Below are 11165 nucleotides of genomic sequence, written 5' to 3' on the forward strand. Positions count from 1 at the left end.
TGCCGGGACGGAGCCGCAGGAGGTCCGGCCCCCGGAGGCCAACGGAACGTCGCTGCCAGGTGAGAGGCAGACCCGCAGTAATGCCAGTCCTGCTATGCTGGTGGGTGCCTGGCTTGTGTCCGTGCACCCCGCGGGGGACGGCGCTGCCGGCGCCCTGGCGCACCTGACAGGATGCCCTCGGTGGGGGTCAGCCTGGTGGCCCCATGTGTTTCAGTGCAGGGAGTGTCCAGCTGGGGCCTGTTTGTGGACAGGACTGTACACATTAGGTTGTGCCCATGGCTTAGTAAGCTGGGACATTTGTTCCTCTTCAGATGAAATACCTCACAGGCATGGGCTTGTGCTGAACTGGGCCAGCTGCAGTGTCTACCATTAGAGCCACTCTTCTCTCTTTTGAGCCAGCAGGACACCTACAGCAATTTGTAGTGGCTCTCCATAAACTGTGCAGGTGAAGGATTCCCTAGGCCCTCTCTTGAGGCTTGCAGGGTGAAGTCAGAGGGTGCTGATGGTGTCTTTTCCCTCTCAAACAGATACTGTCCTGATCTGGTATTTGATGCCCAGACCCGTTTTTTTTTTTTTGTTTTGGTTTGGTTTTTTTCCTGCTGCAGGAACCACTGTAGTGTCTGAATTCTTACTGTTCTTACTGATATTTCTATGAATCTCTGTTCATCTGTTTCTCTGGGATATATCTGGTTTGCAGAAACTAAGAGCCTGGCTATCTTAATGAAAGATACTTTGTCAACAAAGAGCTGTTGACCTTCCTAAAGGAAATAGGCAAGGTAAAGCTTACAGAGAAAGAGTTTATTTTCTGTCCTTACTTTAGCCCACCTGGTAACCCACAGGCTGTTGGGCACCCAAGTTTTTCTCGAGCTCAGCCCACAGTGCATTGATTTAAGAGGCACTCTGCATGTGGCACAGAGACCCAGGGCAGCCAAAGGCCCAGGCGTCAGGAGGGTAAGGCAAAGGGGCTGGTCTCCCAAGGACCCCGCTCTTTGCCAGCACCCCTGTGGTCCCCAGGCACACTCCTGAGCCCTAGTGCTGGCAGCATCTGTGCCTGGCGGCAGGCCTGGTGGGCTTGGACCACAGGAGAGGCCCTGCCAATGCCTGAACACAACTTTGGCCTGGTCACCGCAGCCTGGCAGCTGGCGTGGGCAGCTTGGGTGTCCCATGGCGGGGCCAGGCCCTGGGCTCTCAGCATTCCCCACCAGGTCTCCTCTGGGACCAGGCTGTTCTGGGTGGGAGCGCTCCACCTGCAGCTGCAAGCGGCATTGCTGAAAGGTCTCGCAGGCAGGGCAGGTGCCAGTGGCTCAGGTTGCTGAAGAGCAGAGGTGGTGAGCAGGCGCTGGGAGTCAAGGGGCGGTTGGTAAACCAGTGCAAACATCAGAGGGCAGGTCATGTGGGTCGGTACATGCATATTTCTTATTGGCAGTTCGCTGTGAAATAATTGCACGTCAAGGATAAAACTGCCTTGCCCCTCTTTTCACTCATCTGGTTTGCTTCTTTATGTAACCGGTCTACTTGCACTGCCCATGCTTTCAAAGGGGGTCCTGTGTCAGTGCAGTTGACATTTTTTGCTCCTTCTTGGCTAAGGCATATGTGCCTTGGTGTTAATAGTGATTTTGTCGAGTGGGTGATCTTGCCAGGAGTGACAGATGTTGACAGCTAGGGTGCTATCCCTTAGTGGCCTGAACACGAACAGTCTGAACACCAGGTCTCTGGTCTGAGCAGCTGGAGTATTGCTGAGATCCTCAGTGCCATTTTCTTCTTCAAATGGCAGTGTCTCACCAAGGAGTGAAAACTTGACTGTAACTCAGGGCTGCAACAGAAGATCAGCATGACAGGAAAGATTTGCTTGTACTGTAGGAGGAAAGGAAGAGGGGGGCATGCATATGGACATATTGGCTTATCAAAAAATTGGTAGGGCCTATTCCAATGCTGCTGCTTCTTTCCTCCTCTCAGCTTTCCCTTCATTTATTTTCTAGCCAAGTTCTCTTTTGGCCAGCCCTTTCCTTAAGCTTGCAAGCAATATTTCATAAGTTCTCTTCCCATCCCAGTCCTTCCTGCAGTGAAGGTTAGTCCCATCATACTTGGATAATGGGCTAGCTGTTCTGGCTGCTCACTTAGTTCTAATGGTCAGATTTTATTTAGAGAGCAGATAGAAGTTCCTGTTAGACCATATATATCTGTCTGCTAAGCTGAAAAGCTGAGTGTCATTGCATCTGGGCCCCCTCAACGTTTCTGTAGAAATGGGGACATGGGAATTGTTTTTTGTGGTCCTGGGCCTTGGTACAGGGGTTTATAGCTTCCCTTGTGTTTGTAAATCAGTAACACTTCTGGTCTGTCTCTGCATATAGAGGTGGATGCTCTTACAAAGGAGCTGGAGGACTTTGAATTAAAGAAAGCTGCTGCCCGTGCTGTGACAGGAGTGCTGGCCTCCCATCCCAACAGCACTGATGTGCACATCATTAACCTCTCACTGACCTTCCACGGCCAGGAGCTGCTGAGTGATACAAAACTCGAGCTGAACTCTGGGAGGCGCTACGGCCTGATTGGACTCAATGGGATTGGTAAGCTGTGGGGCACAGTGACGTGGGCTTCTTGGAGCTCGGTGAAGATTCCGTGCTGCTGAGAAGCTGGACAGATGCAGGTGGTAAATGCTGGAAACCAGAAAGAAGGCTGTTAGACAGACATGGCTGGGACACGGCAGTTTCCGTTCTCCCATCTTGCCACCCAGGAAGAGGAATTGCTAGGATTGCTGGTAGAAGTATGAGGTTGCATTCTGGCTTTGGACTGTGCATTTGAACTTGTTTCTGTGGAGAGTTGGGTGAGATGTCTGGGATTTGTGAATCTGTCTGATTCCTGTTTACAGAATTTGTTTAGCAGTGTCAGTAAATCCAATGCTGACGCTATTGGTCAAAGAACTTGCATGGTATGGAGGAGTAGGGAGTGTGTGGTTTGGCCTGAATGGGAAAACAACTGTACAATCCCTGGAGAAGGCGACGGTCTACATGGAGAGATGCAGAATATGGGTGTAATTGAAGAAGAGCATCAGAGTTAAACCAGACCATCTGGTTTAACTTTCAGGAAAACACTTAGGTTCTCTAGTGATGAGTGCATTACTTTCCTTTATGTTAGAAGTCTGTAGAGTCTGGGGTCCTGGTAACAGATGTCAGACCTGGTTACACAGCAGGAAGTATGCAGCAGAGATAAAGTTCCCTAAATCCAGGCAAGGGCTGAACTGCAGTAGTTTCCAGAGAGCTTCTTCATGTCACAATCCTGTCCTTGGGGTGGTAAGCCTTAGCTGGGAAGGCAGCCTGTTGCAGTGAGGCAGTGGGCTCTGCTGTGTCTTGAAGTCTTCTGGCCTCTTGGTCAAGAAATTCCCAAGGATTTTCTGGGGTTGGAAAGGGAGGAATCAATGGGATCTGACTGCATCTTGTCTGTTTCTCTGTGACATTGTATCTCACTGAATCCAACAATTAATTGTGGAGTGTCTGTCTGCACACAGGGAAATCCATGCTTTTGTCAGCTATTGGGAAACGAGAAGTGCCCATCCCAGAACATATTGACATCTATCACCTGACCCGAGAGATGCCTCCCAGTGACAAGACTCCTCTACAGTGTGTGATGGAGGTGGATACAGAGAGGGCCATGTTAGAACGAGAGGCAGAACGTCTGGCTCATGAAGATGGTAAAGCTTCTCGGAGTCCCTGTGGACAAGGGACATTTCCTCCATTTCCCTCCCCACCAAAGAAAAGGTCTTATTTGGGTTCCTTGGCAGAGTTTTTACATGTTGCAGTACCTATTTCCCCCAGCTACCCTGTACTAGTTGAAAAGTCCTGTGGGATTACACTTCTTTGGATGAAATTATTCCATGCAGCTTCTTAAGAAATGTCTCAGGCTTGGGAATGGAGCGGGCTGAATAGTGGTAAAGCAGATGGACTATGAGCTTTCCCAGCTGTATAGAGGTGCAGCTGAGAGCCCTTTATTGGTAGAAGTGCTGACAGGCAGGCTCTCTTTCAGCGGAGTGTGAGAAACTCTTGGAGTTATATGAACGTCTGGAGGAGCTGGATGCTGACAAGGCAGAAGCACGGGCCTCACGTATCCTTCACGGCTTGGGGTTCACACCAGCCATGCAGAGGAAGAAGCTGAAGGACTTTAGTGGTGGCTGGCGAATGAGGGTGGCTCTTGCTAGGTGAGTGGTGTACTGCCTGCTGCCTCCTGGGAGCATGCCTCTCTGCTCCTGACTCTGCAGAGCCACATGCACAGTTCTAAGAACTCAGAGCGGAGCTGAGAGGCTTTGGGTTACCTGCATTTACCCTATGCTGTCATCTCCCCTCTCTTTTCAGAGCCCTCTTCATTCGGCCTTTCATGCTGCTGCTAGATGAGCCCACAAACCACCTTGACCTGGATGCCTGTGTGTGGTTGGAGGAAGAGCTGAAAACGTAAGCATGAAGGAGTTTGCTGCTTCTATGGGTTGTGCTTTTCTGTTGGAACATCTTGTCAGCACATGAGCAAGTGCTACAGGAATAACTGTCTATAGTTTTTGTGGCTACATAACTATATTGCAGTACCAGTGACACCTTTTTGTGCTTGCTGCTACATGTGTCTATGGAAGGGTTCTTGATGCAAGGGTAATGAATTCAAGACAAGACCCTGTCTCTCCCTCACTGAAGAAATGAGAAATGCTGGTTTGTACTCCCTGGTTAAAGCTATTTCCTTGAAAGCCAGGAGCAGCCCTGGCAGCCTGTGTACCATCACTGTGTGCTGTGCCAGTAGTGTGAGCTTTCCAGACCTGGCTTCCAGCTCATCTTTCTGCACATTGTTCCTCTGTTTTCACAGAACTGTAGTATCTGAGTGTGTCAGTTTCATCTTGTTATAGTATGTAGGGTGATTGTTTTTTCATAAACAAAGGTAAAACGTTAAGGCTTAAGGCAAAAAGCTTAGGAATAGTTATAAAGCTTAGGTTATCTGGGTTGTGCATTAAAAGGACTGTATTGTGAGAAGAGCTTTTCATTTGCAGAGGTTTTTCCATCAGCTTTATCAGTTGAACCTTTTGCATGCTTGCTTTAGAAGTCAGATGTTTTAGGAAAGTAATTTGAACCTCTCTCTTTTTGGGAGGCTTTAACCAATCATTTTACAGATTTGGAGCAGAGCCAGGCATAATGTACCTAACAGATGGTAGTCTGTACCAAGGTGAAAGTAAGCAGCAAAAGTTGAAACTTCTAAGAAGGGTGATGCCAGTGGAGTCAGTTGCATCAGTAGCACTAGTTATCTACCACATGGGTAGCCAGCTCTTGACTCTTTGTGAAGATGGGTGAAGACTGTCTTATGGTGAAGGGTGTTTTAACACAATGAAAGGTGTTTGCAGTATTTGTTTACTGCAGCTGGTTGTAGCTGCTTTACTCCAAATTTCCTGAAGCTTCGCCAAGGCTGCTATCTTTTTGTTCTTAATCTGATTGTAGGCAAGAGAGATCTGGTGCATGTGAATCTCTTTCTAGCTTAGTCTCTAAAACTTATGTGGTGCCACAGGTTCAAGCGGATTCTTGTGCTGATATCCCACTCCCAGGACTTCTTGAATGGTGTCTGCACCAACATAATCCACATGCACAACCGCAAACTGAAGTACTACACGGTGAGTAAATGGTGCCCCGTGCAACCGGCAAAACCAGAGGAGCTGTTTTCTGGGCATGTCTGATGTTCTGTGGTCTCTTTCTAGGGAAATTACGATCAGTATGTAAAGACTCGCTTGGAACTAGAAGAAAATCAAATGAAGCGATTCCACTGGGAGCAAGATCAGATTGCCCATATGAAGGTATCTGCCTAGCTGCGTGAACATCTTTCTGCCCGTGCAGGTGGGCATCCCTGCACCTCCTCAACCTTGTTACTGTGGCTTTTGGCTAACTGTGTTTTGTTGCAGAATTACATTGCACGATTTGGTCATGGTAGTGCAAAGCTGGCCAGGCAAGCTCAGAGTAAGGAGAAGACCCTTCAAAAAATGATGGCTTCTGGCTTGACAGAGAGAGTTGTGAATGATAAGGTAGGATCAGACGTGGGATTGCATCTAGAGATCAGTATTGGAAACATGGGCTAGATAAGTAGAATGATCCTTAGCTGACAGCAGAAATGGCTGACACAGCTCAGAGCAAGAATGGTATACCCTTCCTGATGCCAAGGATGACTGAACTGAAGATAGTGTAGTGCTGAAGAGTGGAAAGAGGAGTAATTTTCTAGGGGAAAGAAGGGGATTTGTCATATCAATAAGGCTATTTTGCAGACACAGAAATCAGAAACGAATGTCTAAGTGTTGGAGAAGATGGGGGAGGATGCTCAGAGCAACTCCTACTTGTTTGAAGAGTATAAGCCCACATTTGCTTCAAGGGGAAAGAAATAGGGACTCATTAGCCAGCAGATGAGCTTGCAAGCAACTAATCAGAATAAATCTGTGTTGAGTTGCTAGAGTGGCTCATAAAAAGTCGCAGTCTGGTGCCTTGGTCTACAGGTGATGTTTGTAGTGAGGCATGGTTATACCAGAATAACTGGGTTGTCTCGTGCTCCAGGGTATCTAACAAGTGGCTATTCTGTGTTAACAGACTTTGTCGTTCTATTTCCCGCCCTGTGGGAAAATCCCCCCTCCTGTCATCATGGTGCAGAATGTCAGCTTCAAATACACCAAGGATGGGGTGAGTATGGGGAGTGTGTATATTTTGTATGGAGATTACTTGTATCCCTGCCTTGTTTGGGAGGGAGCCTTGGCTTTTGGCTAAGCTTTCTGATCAAGCTGCAGCATATGACTAGCGGATCAAACTTCTTAACAGTGTTAATGCTGAGTCTGCTGAGGACAGAGCATTACAGGTGCAGCATGGAGGTTCTGGGTAGTAGTGGAAACGTGTAATATGTGTCATGATTTTTGTGGTTTGCAGCCATGGATCTATAATAACCTGGAGTTTGGGATTGACCTGGATACCCGTGTAGCTCTTGTTGGACCCAATGGAGCCGGAAAGTCAACACTGCTGAAACTGCTCACAGGAGAGGTGTGCTCCCTACATTGTCTACCTTTGTTCTGAACCTTTATTCTTGGGGTGGTCTTCAACGAAGCTGCACTTATTTGCCAGAGCGCCCCAATCAGGCCTTGGAAATCCTAAGGTCTTGCTGCAATATAGGGCTTTTTCTCTCATGTTATCTGTGCCAGAGCAGAGGTGGCTGGATTCTGTATTTCTGCCATACAGCAAAAGGAGGGATTTCCTGGTGAAATGCTTTTATCTTCCCTTTCTAGCTGCTGCCCACAGATGGGATGATTCGCAAGCACTCGCATGTGAAGATCGGTAGATACCACCAGGTACTCCCTACAGCAGCCACCAGGACGTGCAGTGCTGAGGAAAAAGCTGTCAGGAATGAGGAATCTTGCCCCTCTATTTCTGCTTCTAAAGCCCCTCCCACTGCTGCCTTCTGTGCCTGGAGATGGGGGAAGAAACTGTTCTGTTGGCTGAATGGGCTCTAGCAAATGTTCTTACCCTGAAAAGAGGCTTGCTGTGGTCTTTTCTGTTCAGCCTCTCACCTTTTATGGGAGAGATGGTTGCCTTGTGCTTGGTGGTGGACAAGCCTGCTATTCTGAAGCAATACTCCTGCTCCTGAAATGGAGACTCCTTCCATAATAGTTCAGCACAGTGGCTATACTGTGAGTGGGGTTATTGGCTCTTGTGTTCTGCTGCTCAGCTGGTACCAGAGGGGTATAAGGGGGAAGTACTTTTGGCCATGAAGTGGGTGGCCTGCACAGCCTGAAGCTGACTTTTCTTCTCTGTCAGCACTTGCAAGAGCAGTTGGACTTAGACCTCTCACCCCTGGAGTACATGCTGAAATGCTACCCAGAGATCAAGGAGAAGGAGGAGATGAGAAAAATCATTGGCAGATATGGTCTGACAGGGAAGCAGCAGGTGAGTATGAGCTGTTGAGGTTTGCTTTTTGCTCATTAGGGAAGTAGAGCTGCTGCATTTTCTGTTGCTCTACTGATGTCTGACAGTGTGATGCAGCATGCAGCATGGCACACCACAGCATCAAAATGCTTTTTCCATCTCTGCCTTTGAAATTGGAGAAAAAAAAAAACCTCATGGCTCATAGGAACTTTCTTTGCACTGCAGCAATATGTGGGTTGGAATGGGTGACCTCCTCAGAATCTGGGTGAGGAGAAGACAAGTTGTGGCATAGTGCTAGACTTGAGCATATTTCAATTGTAACTTGAAGTAGTTTGCTTATCTCCTATTTCTGAGATGAATACCAAGCAGAAATGCTAGAACACATTCACAACCGGGAGTGGGGACCACTTGGCTCAAACAAGAGGGTAGGATCACCAGTGGTGCTCTAAGTCTAAACACGACATGCTCCTGTACGTCATACGTCACACGTATGACAGGAGTTGCCCTCATCACTGCAGTTCAACGTTGATTTTTTACATTGTTCTTCCCCATCTGTCGCTCCAGAAGTTGAGGGTAGTTTTATGGTTGTGTCAGAATGCAATGAACACTAGTCAGACCTCAACTATCCTTTGGAACCTTTAACACAAGCTGGGTCTTGCTATGGACTCTCCTTCTTCAGAAGCCCCTGGAATTCCCTTGTTCTGCTGGTGAGAGAAGCTTAGTCTAGGTAAGACTGACTAAACTTTATCCTCTTGTGTTGTGTAGCTGCTGGAAACACAGTGTGAGATCTGAATATTTTGTGGTCAGGGTGGCAGTCTGTAAGTTTTTCTGCAGAGCTGCAGACAGTGTCTGTGTTTGTCAGGTGAGCCCCATTAGGAACCTCTCTGATGGGCAGAAGTGCCGTGTGTGCTTTGCGTGGCTGGCCTGGCAGAATCCTCACATGCTTTTCCTGGATGAGCCCACCAACCACTTGGACATAGAAACAATAGATGCTTTGGCAGATGCTATCAATGAATTTGAAGGAGGAATGATGCTCGTCAGCCATGACTTCAGACTCATCCAACAGGTAAGAAAAGTAGTGAATTTTGTGAGAGCACCTTTCTAACACTTTAAGTAATTAAAACAAGGTGTTTTCAACTGACTGGCTCTTACTCATCCCAAAAAGATGTGAGAGTGAAAAAAATCACTGGACGTGATTTCTTTGCCATGTTCAGTGAAACAATTACTGAGCTAGCCTAGGAAAACATTACGTACTTGAAAGAAGAAAAAAACAAAACCCTAGAAGTGAAGAATAAGTTAAATGGAAATCATGACACACTGTGGAGGCCTTGACTAGATTTTTTTAAATGATACTGGAGTAGTTCTAGCACAGTTTTTTATGACTCAGTCTGCACAGGCAAAGGAAATTGCACAATGTACACACAAATGCCAAATGCTGATTTATCAGCTATTAGGCTTTGTCTGCAAGTTCAGGTATAATTTTATTTTTCAGCACATTATATCCAAGTAGTTCAGGTCAAGAACTACTTTCTTCAGTTCCCAATTTAGCAGGAAAGGCTTTCCTTCTTAGTCCATGTACAAAAAAAGAAATGTTGAGGGTCAAGGATTTTTAGTTCTAAAATCTTGTATAAATTATGCAGAAAACACCAGATAAGATATTTCACTGCAGATATTTTTCTTTGGTAGTTGAAGTGTGAAAAGTTATTAAACTCTTTTCTTACCAAACTTCAGAGAGTAGATTTTGGTTAATTTTGTAATTTTGGTAAAATTATAAAATGCTGTACTGTAAACCTCTCCTCCTCCTCCTTGTGTGCTTGCTTTCAGGTTGCACAGGAGATCTGGGTCTGTGAGAAGCAGACAATCACAAAGTGGCAAGGCGACATCCTCGCCTACAAGGAACATCTCAAGTCAAAGCTGGTGGATGAGGATCCGCAGCTCACCAAAAAGACCCACAACGTGTGAGCTCTAGAGCAGTCGGTCAGGTGCTCTCTATGGAGACTGACAGTGGCCAATGTGACTCACCCATCTGCCAACTGGAATGGGACTCTGCTGCTATCTCTGTGGCTGTGTTCTAGGATTGCTGCAATACTGCTTCCCCTTGACTTGCCTTGCACCTCTGTATCTGGACAGATCTCTTCTCTCCTGATCTGGCTACGTTTGGGCAACCATTTCCGTATTTAGATGATGTCCCATCTGAGCCAGGCCTTGGAATCTAATGGTCTGAGGTCATGGCAGTGGCAGTTAGGGTGTCTGAGCTGCAGTGATACAGAAGTGGAGACCCCAGCCCAGCTTCTCCCGCCTCTTCCTTCCCAATTTCTGCTTCAGTTTAGATACTTGACTTCAAACTCCTCTGGCCTTGGTTTGATTTTAACTATTATTTAACAGTGTAATAAACAGATCTGTCTGAGAATCCATCAGTCAATAAAGAGGGAGGAACAGTCTTGTCTTGTTTTGTGAGCTGTAGTAGTTATTGGGGCATGCTGGGGCAAATCAGGTAGTGCTGAGCTTTGAGTAAGGATGCAGAGCCCTTTCTTCTGGGGTGAAGGTTCAGTTCTTCAGTACTACCAAAGTTATCACCAGAACTTGTGGGATACATGAAATGGTGAGTACTGAGCTGTGGAGGTACAGAGCAGTGAATAGGATCCTCACACCTGGGAAACCCGCTAATCCAGAGTGAACACTGGGTTTTCCAGTTAGTGACAGAAGGGGGAGCAAGCCATGCATGCTTTTTTTTGTTGTTGACAGATACAACCTGAAAGGGTTCTGAAGACTGGAAGTTAGAGACAGAATGTAGATCTATAAAATACCAGTGTGTATTCTCTACAACAGAGTCGCTTAGGTGTATGCTTTTTCCTTCACCTTGAATCTTGTGGGTCTAATAATGAGACTCTAATTTAGGATTTTTGGATTACAAATTAGTTATTTGTTCCTTGCAGGTTTAACTAAACAAGACTAATCAACTAAAGTTATTTTAACATTTATTTTTGTTCTTAATAACAAATTTTTAGAAAAGTTTGTGTTTAAACCTCACCCTGTTCCACAGAAGCTTGAATAAAATACATTTTTCATGTATTTTTAAAAGAAAAGGTACTAAGGAAAAAAGTAGCAAATCAAACTAAATAGCTTCTTATGATCATGAGTTACCATTTTAATTACTCTGACACATGAGAATGGCTGCACTGGTGATGTGAAAGGTTCATGTAGCCCAGTAACCAGTTCCATTAGCACATGTTGACAGGCAAATTGAAGAATAGGACA

General features: G+C 46.3%; 1 protein-coding gene across 1 annotated transcript; it reads left to right on the forward strand.

The window, feature by feature from the left end:
• Nucleotides 1-4: 4 nt before the first annotated feature.
• On the forward strand, nt 5-10348 carry ABCF2 (ATP-binding cassette, sub-family F (GCN20), member 2; the record flags this gene model as incomplete). The annotated part of the gene is made up of 14 exons (XM_009330227.1): nt 5-59; nt 2352-2564; nt 3503-3685; nt 4018-4189; nt 4344-4439; nt 5527-5629; nt 5714-5809; nt 5915-6034; nt 6588-6677; nt 6918-7028; nt 7271-7333; nt 7800-7928; nt 8770-8973; nt 9732-10348. Coding segments are annotated over 14 exons (1773 nt in total), but the record flags the coding sequence as incomplete, so codon positions are not given.
• Nucleotides 10349-11165: the final 817 nt, after the last annotated feature.

Source organism: Pygoscelis adeliae, unplaced genomic scaffold (genome assembly GCF_000699105.1).
Source record: "Pygoscelis adeliae isolate BGI_AS28 unplaced genomic scaffold, ASM69910v1 Scaffold348, whole genome shotgun sequence".
Lineage (NCBI taxonomy): Eukaryota > Metazoa > Chordata > Aves > Sphenisciformes > Spheniscidae > Pygoscelis > Pygoscelis adeliae.